An 18,393-nucleotide genomic window follows, 5' to 3' on the forward strand; every position below is an offset into this window, starting at 1 on the left:
AGCACACAGAGAGAACACCAGTTAAAAATGAAGACAGAGATCGGGGGTGTGAATACAAGTCAAGGAATACCAAAGATTGCCAGCAAATGACCCAAAGCAAGCATAGAACATGGGGCAGATTCTCCCTCACAACCCTCAGAAGGAACTAACCCCCTCTGACACCTTGATCTCTGACTTCCAGCCTCCAGAACTGTGCGACAACACATGGATGCTGTTTAAGCCTCCCATTTGTGGCACTTTGTTATGGCAGCTGTAGCAAATAAACACACAAGTGAAGCTCTTTCCCTCGTGGAAATTTGCATCCAGTCTGGAGAAGGAAGGGAAAATTACCAAAAGTTATATGATAATAATACTTCCTATAATAATAAATCCTAAGGAGTAAAAAATGGGCTGTGAGGGAGAATAGAAGGGCTATTTTATGTAATATGATCTCTAATAAAATGCCATTAAAAGCGATATCTGAAGGAGTATCATTAAGGGCAGAAAGAGCAGCTAGTCCATGGCTCTAATGAAGTCAAATGTTTCTGAGTAAGCAAGGTCACTAGGATATCAGGGTGGTTGGACTGGATGAGGGAGAGGGAGAATGGCAGTAGTAGTACAGTCAGAGAGTTAATGGAGAAACAAATTGGATACGTGTTTTTAAAAAAAAGTTGATCCTGACTTTGGCTTCTATTTTTTTTAAATATGTTTTATTGATTTTGCTGTTACAGTTGTCCCAATTTCCCTTCCCTCTGCTCCCCTCCACCTGGTGGTCCCCCTCCCTCCAGTTGTCCCCCCCCTTTTAGTCCATGCCCATTGGTTGTGCATATAGTTCTTCTCAGCATCTCCCTATCTACTCTAATCCCTCCTACTATGCTTCTTAATTCCTGTACCATCTCCCTCCCTCTCCCCTCTCCCTGCTGACCTCCCCCAAGTATGTTCCCCATACCTATAGTTCTTTTTCCACTCTCGTTGCCTATTTAGTTTGCCTTTGTTTTCATTCCCTAGCTTCTGTTGTTGGTTCTTGTGATGCAGTTTTCATTTTAATGTTCATAGTTTTGATCCTCCTTCTTCTAAACCAGTCCCTTTAACATCTCATATAATATTGGTTTGGATCAAATGAACTCCTTCAGTTTTATTTTGTCCTGGAAGCGCTTTCTCTGCCCTTTTATTCTGAATGACAGTTTCACTGGATAGAGTATTCGTGGCTGTAGGTTTTTGATTTTCATTACTTTGAATATTTCTTGCCAGTCCCTTCTTGCCTGCAGGGTGTCCCTTGAGAAATCAGCTGATAGTCTAATTGGGACCCCTTTGTACATGATTCTTTTCTTCTCCCTTGCTGCTTTTAAGATTCTCTCTTTATTTTTAATTTTTGACAATTTGATTATAATGTGTCTTGGACTGTTTCTCCCTGGGTCCAGTTTTTCTGGAACTCTCTGTGCCTCCTGGACCTGTAAGTCTATTTCCTTCCCCAAGTTCAGGAAGTTCTGCTTCATTATTTTTCAATAATTTTTCAATTTCTAGTTCTTCTTCTTCGCCCTCTGGCAATCCTATAATCCAAATGTTCTATCTCTTATAGCTGTCCAAGAGGTTTCTGATCCTCTACTCACTTTCCTTACTTTTTGTTTCCTCTCTCTGCACTGGTTGACTGTTCCTTTCCTATGTTCCAGTTTGTTGATTTGATCTCTGGATTTTAATTCCTTACCACTTGTCTCATATGTGTTTTCATTTGTTTCAGTATGAGTGGCTTTCATTCCTTCCCTGTCTAGTTCCAAATCTTTTGTTAATTCTGTAAGCCACCTTAAAACTATAGCTCTGAACTGAGCCTCTGAAAGGTTTTCTATTTGTTTGTCTGACAGGTTCATCATCTGTTGCCTGGTGAGCTGCGTCACCGGGATTTCAATCGTTGTCTGCTTCATTTTGACAGATTTGTGTTTTGCTTTGCTTCCTGGGCAGGCTGGAGTGGGTGGAGCCTTGTGTACTCATCACTACCCAGCAACCAGCAGCAGTCCAAAAACCTTTTTTGCTGCGCTGTGGCGCTTTGTGTGGGAGCGGGGATCCAAGATGGATTCCTGCTGTTATTTTCAGCTGGGAGAGCGGGATCCATCCCCCTGCCCTCTGTGCCTCTCTGTCCGAGGCAATAGGGGGACTGTGTTCCCCAGCATTGGGGTCGTGAGCTGCTGGGACTCGACTGCAGCCTGGATTGCTCCCCCTGCCTCTTTCCCCACTGCTACCACAAACAGCGCCACCCGACCTTTCCATTCCAGTTCCAATTTCACCCCTCCTACCCGTCTGAACAAGCACCACTGGTTTATAACTTCATATGTTGGGCTTCCATGTAGTTTTATTTCCTGTAATTGCTGGTTATCTTTTGTTTTGAGGTAGTTGTATTCCTTTCCAGTTGTAGAAGGAGACTGAGTGTGTCTGTCTTAGCCTCCATCTTGGCCAGAGGTCTGGCTTCTATTTTGAGTGACATAGCCACTGGAGAGATTTTTGAGCGAAGGAATGATGTGACCTGACTTAAGTTTTGACAGGATCTCTCTGGCTGCTGTGTGGGAAGACTGTAAGTGGGGAGAAAGTTGAAAGCAGAGAAATCAGAGAGAAGGCTACTGTGGTAAAAAATTCCAGGTGAGAGATACAGCTGGCTTGAGCCAGAATGATGGTGAAGAACATGATGAGAGGGAAGTATAGTGGCAGGCAAAGCATCACAAGTGCAAGAGAAAGCTTGACAGAGAATTGAAAGTGTTCTATGAAGAATGCTGCAAGAAACAGTTCAGCAGAGGGCATTGAATGCCACTGTTGGAAGGAACAGATGATGCTGGTGTAGAGCATTTGGCTTGCTGCTAGCATGCTGCCTTCCAGAGCAGCGGGGACATCACGCAGTTCACTCCTCTTACTCGTATCTTTGAATGACATTTCTGGACCCTAGTGAATTGTTCTCACAGTTTAGTCCTTGCCGTGAGGAAATGAATTTTATTTCCTCCAGAGAAGGCTCAATCTAAACAAAGGGAAATGTCATTATTTAAATTTCCTATGGCTTTGAACCCTTTTTCTAGGGGTTATTGTTTATCTATTAACATGAAGAAAAGGAAACTTGCTTAAAACAAAAACTGCCGCTGATCTAACACTGACCAAGTAAAATTGTTTGGTTTGAAAATACCAAATGCTTATAGCAACAGCAATCAGATAGTAAGTGCTTAACAGCTTGAGATCCCACAAAGTTCGTTGAAATTTTTTTGCACTTAGTGTCTTAAATATTTTGTTTAGAGATCATACAAATTGCCTCATTTAATGTTTCATTTTTTTTTATCAATAAGAAAAGTCAATTTAAGAAAAAAAGTTTTAAAATAAAGTAAAATTTAAGGATAACATGGCAATGTTGAATCCAATATAATTGTATCTAATTTTGTAATATCTGTTAACCAGCTTCTTGTGTAGCAGTAACAAACCTCAGTCCACAAAATATGGAGTGGATATGTGTAAAAGACCATTTGTGTAGTGGATTCCAAGAGCAGATACTTTAAACCTATCATCTGTATTTAAGTCTCAGCACTTTTAGTAACAAGATGAGGAAACTTGTTAACCTCTATGTGCCTCAGTTTCATTTATGTGGGAATAAAAATAGCACCTAAATAGCACCTACTTTATGAAATTGCTACAGGTTTTGCAGATTTAAGATATGCAAAGTGTGCAGAGGAGTGACTGTAAATATTAACCCTCAAAAATTTGAGCTATAGTATCACCTTTATTATTCAAATTTCCTTATTTGTTCAAGTTTCATTTCACTGGGTTAGCTAAAAGTATGATCACAGTTAGTTCATCATTGACTCATCATTTGCTTCCAAGTTCAGGAAAAAGGTGTGGCTTATCCAGGTCCCAGGCATTGGTGCCTTTACCTATCTGTACTGGTATCTGCTGAAATGTCCTAATTGCTGTCATGTTTTCTTCCAGGCCCAGGATTCGTTGCTGCATCTTATGGTCTTCTCAACATAATAGCTCATTTATGTTGGGCTCTCAGTGACTGTGCCTATCAGGTGCACAGGGAGTAAATCTGTACAGCTTCTTTCCATTCTGGCACATCTGAAGCCCATCTCTCTGGATTCTCTAGGAATTCCATAATTCAGTGTAAAGCTGAGGCTGGGAGAATGGCAGGTATGAGGTACCTTGTGCTCTTGCTGCCTGCAGGGGCTGTACTTAAGCTCAAGCCCACCCTGTTTGAGAACTTGTTTCTCTTTCTCTAGTTGGAGCTGTGAGCATGGTAAGAAGTACATGGTTTGGAAGCAGCAGTGTGACAGTTTATTTTTAAATGTCACCTCCAAGGCATTTTGGATTTTCTTTACTTTTCCCCTTCACCCAGAAAATCATCAACATATTAATCTTCAAGGAAGTCTGGCTCTGTGTCTGTACCATCAATTTTATTATTTTATATTTCAATTCCTTCTAGACCAAGCACTCTGCAACTCAAAACATTTCTTTCTTTTTTTCTATTTTATTTATTTTTTAATTGCTATGAGTTCCCTTCCCCGAAGCAACCAAGAAAGGGATATAGGATAGAAGGAGCTATCAGTAACAGAGATGACATTGAGTATAACTTCAAAAATCCATGTAGCTATTTAATTTTTCTTTACACACTCTTTATCAAATGTTCTCTCTTTACAAGAAACTGTCCAGAAATCTATAATATAAAGACAAACCCAACATGTTACTTTATTAAGTTGCTTATAGTCACTTGGGGAAAGATTGGCATGTAAACAGATAATTACAATGCTTAGAATGTGATCAAAGTTTGAGTACATAAATATACAAAAATTCTGTGAAAGAGTATTTCTTTGTAGACATGTGGCAAAAGATAGGCATTATTAATGAATAGAGTTCATCTAGCTTCACATGAGCAAAGCGAGTCATTGGCAGTAAAGAGAGAATGTGGAGGTGGGGCTGGAGAAGCAGGCTGGGGATAAATCATTAATGTTTGATTTATGTGGCATGCTAAGCAAGGCATTACATTTTCTGAGGTTGATTTGATGAAATGAGATTCTTCCTATCTTAGGCAAATTAGTCCACCTCTGAATCTCAGTTTCATAATCTGTAAAATAGTATCTCTAGAAAGGATGCTATGAAGACAAGTAAGGCAGATATCATAAAGAGTCTCCAGTACATCATTTGCAGATGGTAGTTTCAAGAAATAATGTTGTAGACTCTGTCCATTTGCCTTGCTAATAATGTCTAAGTAATGTGAAATGAGGATTTTAAAAATGTATCCATACTCAGCTTCTGAAATCTGCACCCATTTTGAAAGTGTTATCTTACTAATAGAATGCCCAATAGAGTGATTATTTTCATTCAAATATCTAGGAAACATACATAGAAAGTTATTAAGACTATAGAAGAAGGTAGTGAGAGGATGAAGGTAAGAACTTCAAAGTACCTGGATTTGACTAAATTCCCAATTAATTATAGGTAAAATTAGATAATGCTTTCTTCCATTATTTCAATAAAGAAGCTTCCCTTGGTTTTTCCACGCTACTAAGAATAATCCAGCTACTCTGGGGAAAGACATTATGAGAGAAGGCTCTACCAGTTTAATTTCCATTTCTTTATTTCTATTAAATAAAAGAAGCTTACATTGGTCCTTATGTTATTAACTGCTTAAAGGATTTAGGAAGCAGGTAGAAAAAGAAGAATTGTTCTTTGCATTTAAATGAGACAAATAACACCCTCAGCTGATAATGCATTTAAGGAAAAAAGTTTCATCCAATTCTATATTTTAAATCCGCAAAAGTAATAAATTAATCCATTAGTTAGCTCAAATGTGTCCTCTGTTGTACTCATTATCAAGTATTCCCAGGTGTTCAAGGATGTGACTTTTAAGCTTGTTACCAGAAATATCCAGCATAAAGATCATAAACTATGAAACTATTCCCATACCAGTACTTTTATATATAAAAAAACTTATAGCATTAAATATTAAATTAAAATGCTCCCCAATACTGGAATGTTTTATCTTGTCAGAATGAAGCAATTAAACATAATTAACAATAGAAACCATAGTGTTGTCACATTTCCTTTTCAGTTTTCTGATTGTATGTATCAGTTTAAGAGCACATTATCAAATATTAGGCATCATGAATAAGTGCATTTAAACAAAAAATTGAGTGATTTATTCAGATACTCATTATCCATCCATTTATGTATATGGTCAACAACAATGCTTTGAGCAGCTACTACCTGCTAGATAGGGCATGGAGTCTAGAAGGAGAGATTGCTAGACAAATGACCAAAAATAGAATTAAAAAGAGCAAAGTATTTGCTATTGGAAAGGACACCTCTCTGGAAATTGTTTGAACTGAGTCTGAAAAGATGAGAAGAGAAAGCAGCTCTCCCACAGATGCGGAGCTCTGAAAAGCATGTTGTGTTGAAGCACTTTCATGCATTCCACAGGCCAAGCTCAGATTGTGTGTGAAAAAGAGGCAGAGATGTGCACAGGAGTGGCTGTGGATAAGAGCTGTCTGGAGGCTTTTCTCTGCAACTCTAGTCGCTATCAAGGCTTTTTTTCTTTTTTCTTTTAAAGATATTAAAATAAGAACTTTTTATATGAGTAGTCACCTGTGTAAAGGCCTCAGTTGACTGAAGGGATGGAATGGAGAAAGAAGACTTTACCTATTTCTTTCTTTTTTTTTCTGCCCTTCAGGTGATTCACAATTCAATGACAAATAAACTCTGTAAATCTAAATATTGTGTGTGTGTGTGTATTTTAATAGAAGTCTATTTAAAATGCCCAGAAAATCTGGAAGGCTAAAATGGCAAATATAGCTAAGAAAGAACATATGGTTTATAAACAGGATTTACTTTGTTAAAAAGCTCACAACAATATGCCTTACATTTGAAATAAAATTGGTGGGATTATCTTAAAAGTTTCAATAAACATTGACTTTTGTTAGGCACCAGGGGAAGTAAACAAGGGATGGGGAGAAGATCCCAGTTTATTTAATTAATTATGGTATAGACATACCCCTACTAGTTATAATTCAATGCGTAATGATCTTACTTCTAAATACAGATCCCACTGTTACAAAAATGGAGCAGACATTCAGAAATGGCTTCAGGAGGAGGTGGACCTTGAAATATAGAATGTTTGTAGGATGAATACTTGGAAGTCTATGAGGAAAGATATTCAGGGCCAGTGGAATGACTGGGACAGATATGTGAGTATGGGGCCTCCTTGGGGAAGGGCTGGCAGAATTAAATGCTTAGGGGAAATGGGTAATTAAAAAATAAATATCTCAAGTGTTTTCCTACAGAAAATCTTTAAATAGCTTGGTACCTTTTAGTTCAGAGTAATATTTTCTTAAAATGTGTCCATCATCTTCTAAATTAGCATTCATTATGAAGACACTGCAATTTTGAATTTGAGTATGGTTAAAGGCATAGTATTGAGACAGTTTGTTAACAAAGACTTTAATTAATTAGTGTGGCAATTACAAACATATAATGCTGAATGCCATATACATCTTTTTTTTTTTAGAAGACTTTCCTTATATTTTTATAATCATAATCTCTTCTGAATGTCTTCATTGATACTAGATGGAGTTTAAAAGATAAAATCAGTAAAAGTGTACAAAACATTTATTTAAAAGATTGCTTAAATGGTTTGAAACTAAGAAATAGATCCTGGAATAGCATATATAATAATATTTCAATTACTATGAATATTTAATATTTTTCTTATAATTGATGACTTGTTCAAGTGAATCTTAAATTACATACAAAAATCATGTGACAAATATATGCATATGTTGGAATTTTCAGATATTAATCTGGTGATTTTTAATTTCAGAACTGTAGATTCATGTAAGTAGTAATTAAATACAATTTGACTTGGGAAAGTTTTCTAGAAACATTTGTCAATATTTTTTTCTTCAATGTCAGAAGAGTTGCCACCAGAGGTGTTATGTTTCTTGGAATCCTCGAAAACTGAGGTAATGGAAAAGAGGCTGGATATGCTTTGAAGAAATACAGATATCACATTCAGGTAGTAAAGGGGCTGACTAGATGACATTTTGTTCATTCAATAAATATTTATTGAGCACCAACCAAATGTCAGACTCTGATATGCCAGAGTGATACATCAGTGAGCAAAAGAAAACAACTACCCTTAACTCCTGGGATTTAAGGTAATTTTCTACCCTAAGCATCTAGTTTTTCACAGAAGCTTATTTTCTTCAACTATTAATTGGGGCTCAGTGACACTACACTACAGGCTAATTTTTTAAAGTTACATAAAATAAAGTGTATAGAAGAGCCCATTTAGAAAATATGAGAAGTTGATAAAATCAATAAAATGTGAGAAGATACTGGAGAATTATTGTAAGTCTCATGAGGAGGAACCCTTAGTGCATTTATCTATACACATTTACTATTATTAATTATACAACCAAAAAAGTAGTATATTTTTGGATTACTTTATATCATTGATTTCCTATTTAATTCTTCAATCAATGATTGTGAACATGGAATCAGAGTTAAATCTAATACTCCAAGATGTTTTTACCAGAAAATTCTATAAGCTATTGAGGTAAGATGTATCTTTGGAAAACAGCCTAAACAATGTTCACTCATAAACCTCAGAAGTGACTCTTCTGAAATCTTATTTTACAAAGCAAAATGCCTGGCATGAGTTTGCAGTGCATAAACACGTGATGCCATCTCCAAGGCTGCCTATCTCTCCTTTAATGCAAATGTATATTCTTATTTAGAGGATGAGACAAGAATGTAAAGTAGAGGTGTGTCTGTTCAACAGAAATCCGTAACCAAGCTTTTGAGAAGAGAAACAAAGAGGCCAGGTTTTATAACAAAGCACATGAACAGGAGAATGGGGCTATGTGCTTTTCTGGAGAAGTGTTTTCGCTTCCCCGTGATTGATGACCTATTGAGTATGAGGCTGGTCACAGTGATAATGTCAGGGCTTACTCTCAGTGGCAGAAACATCTGTCAGATCCGCTGTGATGGAGGAGAAAGGCTGATTGGGATTACAGAGCTGAAATGGCCACAGAGAATCCTCTGATTTAGGCACATGATGCAAGTTGATTTTTTGTAAATTGACTTTAAATTTATTTTACACATACAGAGAGAAGATTTAAAAGAACTGAAACAAAAAATTAATAGAACTTACATTTAAGAAGTAATAGAAATGCTATCAATTTTTCACTTTCCAGATTTTATTCATGAACATGTATACATTTTAAAATCAAGTGTATATGTGCTGATAAAAATAAAATTATATATTAATGAGGCAACATATCTTAGTGGCGGGGGCATGGAGTTTATAATCTAACCTGCATTCCTATCCTAACTTTTACACTAAGTAACTGGAAAAGTACCCCTGATAATGTTTCTCTCCTTGTAGGATGGCATTATAGAATTTAACACAGAGCATAGAAGATGACTTGTCTACCTTGCCCTCCATGAGCATGCTCACTCTCTTGCCAGCTCTCCTTCCTTTCCTGTTCTGGGCCTGAAGGCCTAAGAGATTCAGGTCTGGCTGCTAGTCTGTTCCCAGATGCCACATTCTCTTACCCATAATGACACAGTTATATGCTCTGGTAGCCTGTGGTGAACCCTAGTCTCCCATCTTTTGACCCTTTAAACTTTTAAAAGGTATATATTCTGTGGATCCATGTATTTCTTCCAGACTGAAGCTTCCCTCAGCAATCAAAATCAGGTCTACCCTCAGCCTTTGCTCCCCTCCTAAACAGAAAACTTAGAGTCTATCCAAACCTTCCCTAGTTTACCTGGCTTGTTATACTAAACTGGAACATACATGACAATGTCTTGACATATGAATCTTATCAGTTTGTCCCTGATCTTATCTTGGAACAAGCAGAATACATACTCACTGTGGAAACCCGAGACAATTACATCTCCTTACAGTGATTCTGGAAACAACTAGGGAATAATAAGCTCAGGGGTTGGAGGTCAGCAAACATTCAAGAACCAACTTACCATCTTCATAAATCCAACTTTGTCTTTTCAGTTAAGATGGACTACCTCATCCAAAGTATCATTATTGAAAATCACTTGACAAAGATCTGTGGGTGTAATCTAGAGAGGGGCAGATTTCAGTTCAGTTATAAAGATAAACCATTTATAGCTGACATGTTTGTAATTGAGTGGCTGTTTCCTCAACCCTTATATGGCATGTATTTCCCAGAGTGGGTACCATAGATCACTAGTTCCACAGGGGCTTCATGAAAAGGTGGTTGTTTAGATCAATTTTGGAAATACCGCCTACTGAACCACCTTCTGGAGAGCATTGGCACACATATGAAGGCCTTTGGGGATTCTTGCATTGGAGAAGCTTGTTGAACTTTAAACCAGTAGTCTATGTTTTTAAAGCACAGGACAATATTTCCATCTAACGTATTTTTCCACATCTCATGGAACAAGGGTTTAAAACACCACATTTCAGGCTATTTTATGATAGAAAGGTCTTGTTCAGTTACTTTTAATTTAGGAATGACATTGAAACTCACATTTATGTAGCATTGTCCTAATGCCTCATTGCAGTGAGTTCTACATCATAGGTTGGATAACAACTTGTCTGTTCTTGCCCTGAGATTGGAATCAACAAGAATTTTTCTCACTTGCTCTTCTTCACCCTGCCCACATTGCAGAAACTGTTGGTCACCCTGATGGTCTGTCTAACATATAAACAAGAAACTTTGAATTGATCACACACAGGAGTCATGGACACTTTGAAGACACGTGGGTCTTGAATTTACAGGAGTTTTTGGCTTTATAGAATATTAAATATAGAACATAAAATTGATCTCACCTACCTAGACCAAAAATATTAAGAATGTTTCAGGTCCACATCCAAGTTGCTGGCATTTGTTAAACATATTTCCCATTTTAAGATTATTTGCTTCAAAGTTTGGCAAACATCCGGAAACAACTCTGTATATGTCTTGCTCTATGTACAAGAAAATAACTTCAGTTAGACCAATCTTGACATGAATATCCCTAGTAACAAGGAAATATATTAATGATTTTTCAATTTGTTTCCTTGGAGAGAGGGAACCCCCCTCTGCCTATCGTATATTTGATACTTCATCAATAAACTCAACATGAGCAAATAAATAAGTGGTACTTCTACAGTGCCTGAAGATACTTGAAAACAATTTGTTCTCTTAAGTGGGTTAAATGACTACTCCCTGAACATCTTATTACCTGATGATTTTGTAAAAAATAGTTCTTCTTCATAGGGAGGGCATATATATACCGAGTATAAAAAGTGGTTAAATTATAAGTTACTTAGGTTCAATTGTGTTTCTACCACTTACCAGCAGTGTATGTGGTTTCCTCCACACTGCCAATATTTGGGAAAATTTCTTTTATTCTTTCTACCTCTGTTCCTCCTCTGTAGAATTAGAATAATCATTTTACAAATTTCTGCAAGATAATACATAAAACAGTTCTGGGCACATAGTAAATGCTCAGAAAATGGTAGCCATTATTATATAATCAAAAAGAGTAAATATTCAAAACAACTATAATGTTTACATATAAAAGTTAATCAAACTTAAAAATATTGAAATTATACATTCTAATATGCACCATAATAAAAATTAAATGTTTTTCTTAAGTTCTGTGCCTACTCTTCCACTTCAGTATTTGTGCAGTTCTTGGCAAATGACTTGTTGAGGAATGAATAAATGAATGATTAAGTGATTAATTCTCACCACACACCTCTTGATTGTTTTCATGCATGCTTGAATAGCCCCAGGAAAACTGTTTGCTTTGAGAAGTAAGGCAGTTAATGGTAATGAGAAATATTGTAGTTTTCGTTCTGTGTAACTCAATTGACAAAATTAATTGCTTTTCTATTGTGCTCTTCATGGATTTTTACTGATTCTTTTATATAAAACAAAGTCTATTAGTATCTTTAAGCCTGCAATGAAGTTTACAGTGTTTAGTATTAAAATTAAAGAATGGAAATGTATGTTTATATGTGTTCATGAGACAGAGAGAGATTTTAAATAAGATCTAACTTTTATTTGTAAGTTTCAGTAGTGTCAGTTTTCATGAACATTGTTATAAAAATTAACAATTTCCCTGTAATATCCAAGGACATAAATGCAATCTTTCTTGATAGTATTTCTGAGAATTACAACTCTAATAATTAGATGTAACTTTTCTGTTATGTTAAGAGAAGAGAAGACAGATTTCCTTTTTCTTAAGAATTCTACTTATAACTTTCAGTGTTTGAAAGATTTTCAAATTATGACTTCTTTCTCTTCTTCTGGTTATTGTGGTTTAAAGTATTGAGTTTGCCCTTAAATTTATCCACATACTATCACACACAGAGGTGGAACAGCCAAAGTTGTGAAGTGAAAAGTGACCAGATACAAAATCAATGTACAAAAATCTGTTGTATTTCTTTACACAATCAATGAAACATCAGAAAAAGGATTAGAAAAAAAAAACAATATCTTTTGCAATTGTAACAAAAGGAATAAAATGCCTAGGGATAAATTTAAAGTATGTGAAGGACCTATAAACTGAAAACTACAAAGTATTATTAACAGAGAATTAAAAATATACATAGAAACAAAAAGATAACCCATCTTTATGAATTAGAAGAATCAACATAGTTAAAATGACCATCTACTGAAAACAATGTACATATTTAGTGCAATCTCTATCAAAATACCGATGTCATTTTTAAAAGAAATAGAAAAAAAAAAACCAAAACATCAGATTTGTATGGAATAACAAAAGACCCAAAATAGCCAAAGCAATACTGAGAAAAAATATGAAGTCAAAGGTGTCACAGTATCTGACTTCAAATTATACTACAAAGCAACAGTAATCAAAACAGCATGATATTGGCAGAAATACAGACACAGAGACCAATGGAAGAGAACTGAGAGCCCAGAAATAAACCCACATGTATATGGACAAATAATTTTTGACAAATGAGTCAAAAACATACAATGAAGAAAAGAAAGCCTCTTCAATAAATGGTGTGGGAAAATTGGAAAGCTACATGTGAAAGAATAAAACTAGACTACTGTTTGTCCTCATATACAAAAATTAACTCAGAATATATCAGAAACCTAAATATAAGAGGAGAAACAATAAATTACATAGAATAAAACATAGCTACTAAACTTATGGACCTTGGTCTTAGAGAATATTTTATGAATTAGACACAAAAGCAAGACAAGTAAAGGCAAAAATAAATGAATGGGACTATATCAAGCTGAAAAGCTTTTGTACAGCAAAAGAAACTACCAATGAAATAAAAAGACAACAAACCAAATCATAGAAGATATTTGCACACAACAGTTCCAACAAGGGGTTAATACCCAAAATATTTAAAGAACTCATACAACTCAACACCAAACAATCTGATTGGAAAAAAAAAAAAAAAAGCAGAGAACCTGAATAAGACTTCTCCCAATAAGGCATACAAATGGCCAACAAATATATAAAAAAAGACAATGAACTTTACTTACCATTAGGAAGAGGCAAATCAAAACTACAATAAGATACCATCTCACACCAGTTAGAATGGTTATTACCAACAACACAAATAATAACAAGCATTGGAAAGGTTGTGGAGGAAAAGGAACCCTCGTTCATGCTGATGGGAATGTAAACTGGTGCAGCCACCATGAAAAACAGTATGGCGTCTCCTCAAAAATTTAAGAATGAAGATTCTTACTCATATTGGAACCCAAACATAGTTTTGCCAACTTTTCTACGCTCTCCATTCTTTTATATAGCATATTAACTTTCTTCCAGAAGCAAGTTTGAGTCCTTGACCTCTCCATCCAATATATGTTTTCTAATTTTCCATTATAGCCCTATTACTAAGAATTACCAGAGCCTTTTTTTCTGTCAGTTCCCACTGACTTTTTAATTACTTGAGAACAAAAATCTTGTCTTTTAATGAAAGTCTGCTAAATATCTATCAGTATATATTAAGCAGTCAACAGAAAAAAGTCATGTGAAGAAAAGAATGCATTTATCTTTTAAAATTTTTGTTATGATCTTCCTTTATATGCGATATGCTCAATTAATATGGGTCCTAATCACTAAAAATATGAATTCTATATGGGCAAATTTATAGACATAAAATAGGTTAGAAGTTTCTAGGGGCTGGGGGATGGTAAAATATGAAAATATTGCTTAGTGAGTACAGTTTCTCTTTGGGATTATGAAAAAGTTTTGGAAATATAGTGGTGATGGTTGCCCACATCATGAATGCAATTAATGACACTTGAACTGTATAGTTAAATGGTTAAAAATGACAATTTTTATGTTATAAATATCTTACCACAATGAAAATAAACATTGAGTCATTCACCAATAGGAAAAACATTGAAGTATTCAAGATAACTAAATACATATTTTCTAAGCAGAAAATTTCTTTGCTAAATGAAGAATTCATAAAAGGGAGCTCAACAGTCTTGGAAACAAATACAATTAGAGAAATACATTTTTGTTTATTTTTATTTAAGAAACATATTGCTGCAACAGAACCAATATTAAATAATGAAGTGAATTTTAAAAGTTAATAATTGAATGATTAAAATAAATCGCCATTTAAATAAATGGACTTCTAAAGTCAAGGGCCCTGGGTACAGCCAGGCCCAGTTTATCACTCTGTTACTCACAGAAAGACATTAGCAGGTTGAAACAGTGGGCTATCCAGATGTGCATGGCCACATTATCATTCATTTCTGTTAGGAAGTACTGTCAAGTTTAACAGTAATAGAACTTTGGGGTCATATTAACAGGATGCGTGCCCTAGATCCACCTCATTTTTGGGGACCAATGTAAGATTTTTAATCTCTCTGAAGTGCAGCTTTTCTTACCTAATAGGTAAAAGGGAAACAAAATCCAACATTATTGCTTTTTTGTACAGGTAATGAGCACCTGGTGAAGGATGATCATGCAGAAGTTCTGACTTACTCCATTATAGCATAAAGGTCCAAAAAGTTTATGTTAAACAAGTAGTTATTCTACATAAAATATCATGATTTCTAAAAATATCTTTAGCACCAGGTACTTTTTGTGTGAATGTTACTTTCTTTCTTTTGGGGGCCTAACTTTATACTTCTCATACTTGGTAATTGATGCAATATTATTCCACCTAAAGTTACAGGCTTCTGGGGAATACCAATCATGTTCAGAGCACCCCTTATTGTTGGCAATCTATAAATTATCTTCCCCAAGCAAACGTGTAGTTAAAGTTGAGACACATTCTGTTCCTTGAAAGAGCAGTCCCATCAGCATTGATTTCCATGTGGAATTTTTCCTAATCATTTTCTCTTTTTCTGTTTCCCTTCCTTACATGCTGACTTCTGTGTAGCAGACCACTTGGGGATTGAATTCATGGGTAAGACTAAACACTTTGCTTCTTAAGTATCTGGAAAAAGCTAAGTTTGAAAATGTATATAATGTTCTCCTCCCCCATCTGATTATACTTGAAATGTTTAATTATCAGATGCTATTTGTAATAAAAAAAACTTTTTTTGTCAATTTTTCATTAAGTAATGGTTCAAAATGAAAAACCTAATTATTTATTGGGAAGTCAATTTAATGTTAATTGCCACTCTGAAATCATACAGAAGTTGGATTTGGCTCCTGCTTTGATTGTTTCTTCTAATTCTCAATTTTCTTATCTGTAAAATAGGGGTAATAAGTGTTCCTATTTTACTGCATGTATAAATTGCTTAGCACAATGTTTACAAGATTCAAACACTCAATAAGTGGTAAAAAATAATTGTGATGGTTTTAAAATGTCACATTTGTTATTTTTTGCTCTAATTACTTTTTCTTTTGCATGATGATTACTTTGGATACCTTTTGGTATTAATTGAAATTTGGAGTATGGACTATATAAATTTTTCATTTTACAAAATTAAAATATTTCTTTTGAAAGTATTTCCAGTGAATAGCATGTTTTTAAAAGCATTAGAATGCCTTCCATGGCAATTAGTCTCTATATTTATAGTTAATTATATAAGAATGGGTCACACTTTTCTGAGTCTATTTTTTAAGTACAATTAAAAAAATGTATTCCATGGAGTTGATATGCATTATGGTACTAAAATGGAAAGATCCTCAAGAGTTAAAGTTTGTGAAATGAAGAAGACCTAGATTTGATACCAAATTTATAATTCTCTGTTTAATTGGCTTTTGTTAAACTTCAGTTTTTCTTTTACATGATAAAAATATGAATACTTGCTGCATATATGGTATGTTTATTATGGTAATACTTATAAATTTACTTGCACTTATTTATCCATTCACACATTCATTCAGCAAATATTTATCACTTGCTCACTGTAAGCAAAGAAAAATGCAAAATGCTAAAGATAAAATAGTGAGTAAGAATGGGCAAAAAATAATTTAATGGAACATATAGTCTAGTAGACTTAGAGATGATAATCAGGTAATAATATTAATACATATAAAATTGCAAGATTTTTAACACCTGTGCCAAGGCAAGATATAGAAAGAAATTGATAGATATTTAAAACATAGTATCAATAAGTATGTGAGAGGAACTGATGTTGAAGTTCAGAAAGAGATTTCTAGGATAACTGCAAGGTTTATAGTTTTCTTATTTATATAAAAAGTGGGCCCAACCTGAAATATTATACTGGGAAGGAAACAAATTTATAAGAGATAGTTACTAGATTAGATCTGGAAATGTTAAGTAGATGTCAAGTTGGTAGTTGTATTGCTGGAAGTTTTGGTGATTAATTAGATATTAATGATTGTATATTTATATTGGAATTGAATCTCTCTGTTGTGTGATACTATGTATTAGTGCTCTATTATCTTGGTATTAGATTATAGGAAAAGCAGTCCAAAAGCTCAATTTCTGCAAGTTTAGGGCTTTTCTAGATAGACATGATGAAAATTCCTAAGGGCAATGAAATTCAGGATAATATTAAATGTAACATTCTGGATGTGGAAGGAAGTGAAGAAGAGATGGTCATCTCAATGGAATCAAGTAGTCATCGCAAGAGTACTCAAAAAAGTTGTTAGCATGGAAAGGAGGTTATCGTCATATGGACTAGGAAGTACAGAAAATTACAGCTACGGACATGCAGTTAAGTGTAAATTGTATGTTGAGAAGGACACGTAGTTTGAACTTTCCTCATTTACTGATGAAGGTGAGGATTAGCAGCATGGATAATCAACAGTTATTTTGAGGGTAATGGGTACTGGGCTTAACGGATACAGAAATTTGCCCTACTGGATTATGGTGATTGCAGGTTATGTAGCAAAAAGCTGCAGTTACCTCACAGGTGCTGGATAGGGATAGGGTAGCTTCAGATCCAACTAGTGGTGTGACCATGGTTACAGTAAGCAGAAATTGATACATCAATGTTAATTATCACAGTTAAAAGTAATTGCCACCAGTCACAGTCCTACTGGGCTTTTCCCAAGGACTTCCATGACACTGGCAACTTATAGTGTAACAGTTTGTTAAGATACCAAGATATGTATTAAGAGGTCTATTAAAACATTTAAAAAATTTAGTTACTGGTAGGTGAAAAACAAAATGTTATTATGTAGATCATCTATATAAAACTTAAGATTAAGGACATAGTGAATCTTGCAAAAGTAGGAGTAATACCATAGCTCCACAGCCCTATAAACAATGAGTTCTCAGTGTGTGAATATTTGACCCCAGCAATAGATTGCCTCAGAGGGAAGGGGTCAGGCAACAAATCAGAGTTAAAGGGAGTATGTATGCATATAAATACTGGAAACTAATGAAGAATTGTTTGTAATGTTGAATAGGTTAGTAAATAAACTGTTTTCACTGATTTCACTAGCTCTAGACACTATTTAGTCCCACAGGTTGTTCAACTAAATATGTAAAATTCTTTTCGTTGCTCTGGAAACAAATCTTTTCATATTTAATTTGTTATTTTTTAAAATACCTGTAAGTAAAATTTCTTTCACTGCAGTTGACAGCATCCCAGTAATAAGGCATTTCTAGATATACATTCAGATGAGAAACAGAAATGTAGGCATAGTCTCTATAAAATTAATTATGTTGGTATAGTGACGTGCCAAAAATAATCAGTTCCAGTTCTGTTTTAATGACTTCTAGAATACCTTTATTCCCAATGTTCATCATTCTTGCTTTGGACAATTTAATTTCATCTTTTCTTGAATTAGAATATGGGTCACAAGGTGATAATCTGAAACTTATGCTCCTTTTCTCCAAATCTTTGTATTTTCAGTAGCCACAACTATGTGCATCCTTATTGATTGACTCAAAACCTAAATACTTCATACAAATTTATATTTATAGCAGGGAACTCCAAATCATATGTCTCAAGAATTTTCCTATTATTTAATCAACATACATTTATTACA

The 18,393-nt window shown here is 34.8% G+C and overlaps 1 protein-coding gene across 1 annotated transcript in view; it reads left to right on the plus strand.

The window, feature by feature from the left end:
- NRG3 (neuregulin 3) overlaps positions 1-18,393 on the plus strand; it is a 675,183-nt gene that overhangs the window by 491,917 nt on the left and 164,873 nt on the right. Inside the window, exon 4 of the mRNA XM_090279417.1 lies at positions 15,359-15,385. Coding sequence (XP_090135543.1) covers positions 15,359-15,385 — 27 coding nt within the window. The remainder of the gene's footprint in view (positions 1-15,358; positions 15,386-18,393) is intronic.

Source organism: Furipterus horrens, unplaced genomic scaffold (assembly GCF_987537825.1).
Source record: "Furipterus horrens unplaced genomic scaffold, mFurHor1.1.pri manual_scaffold_5, whole genome shotgun sequence".
In the NCBI taxonomy this organism is placed as follows: Eukaryota; Metazoa; Chordata; class Mammalia; order Chiroptera; family Furipteridae; genus Furipterus; species Furipterus horrens.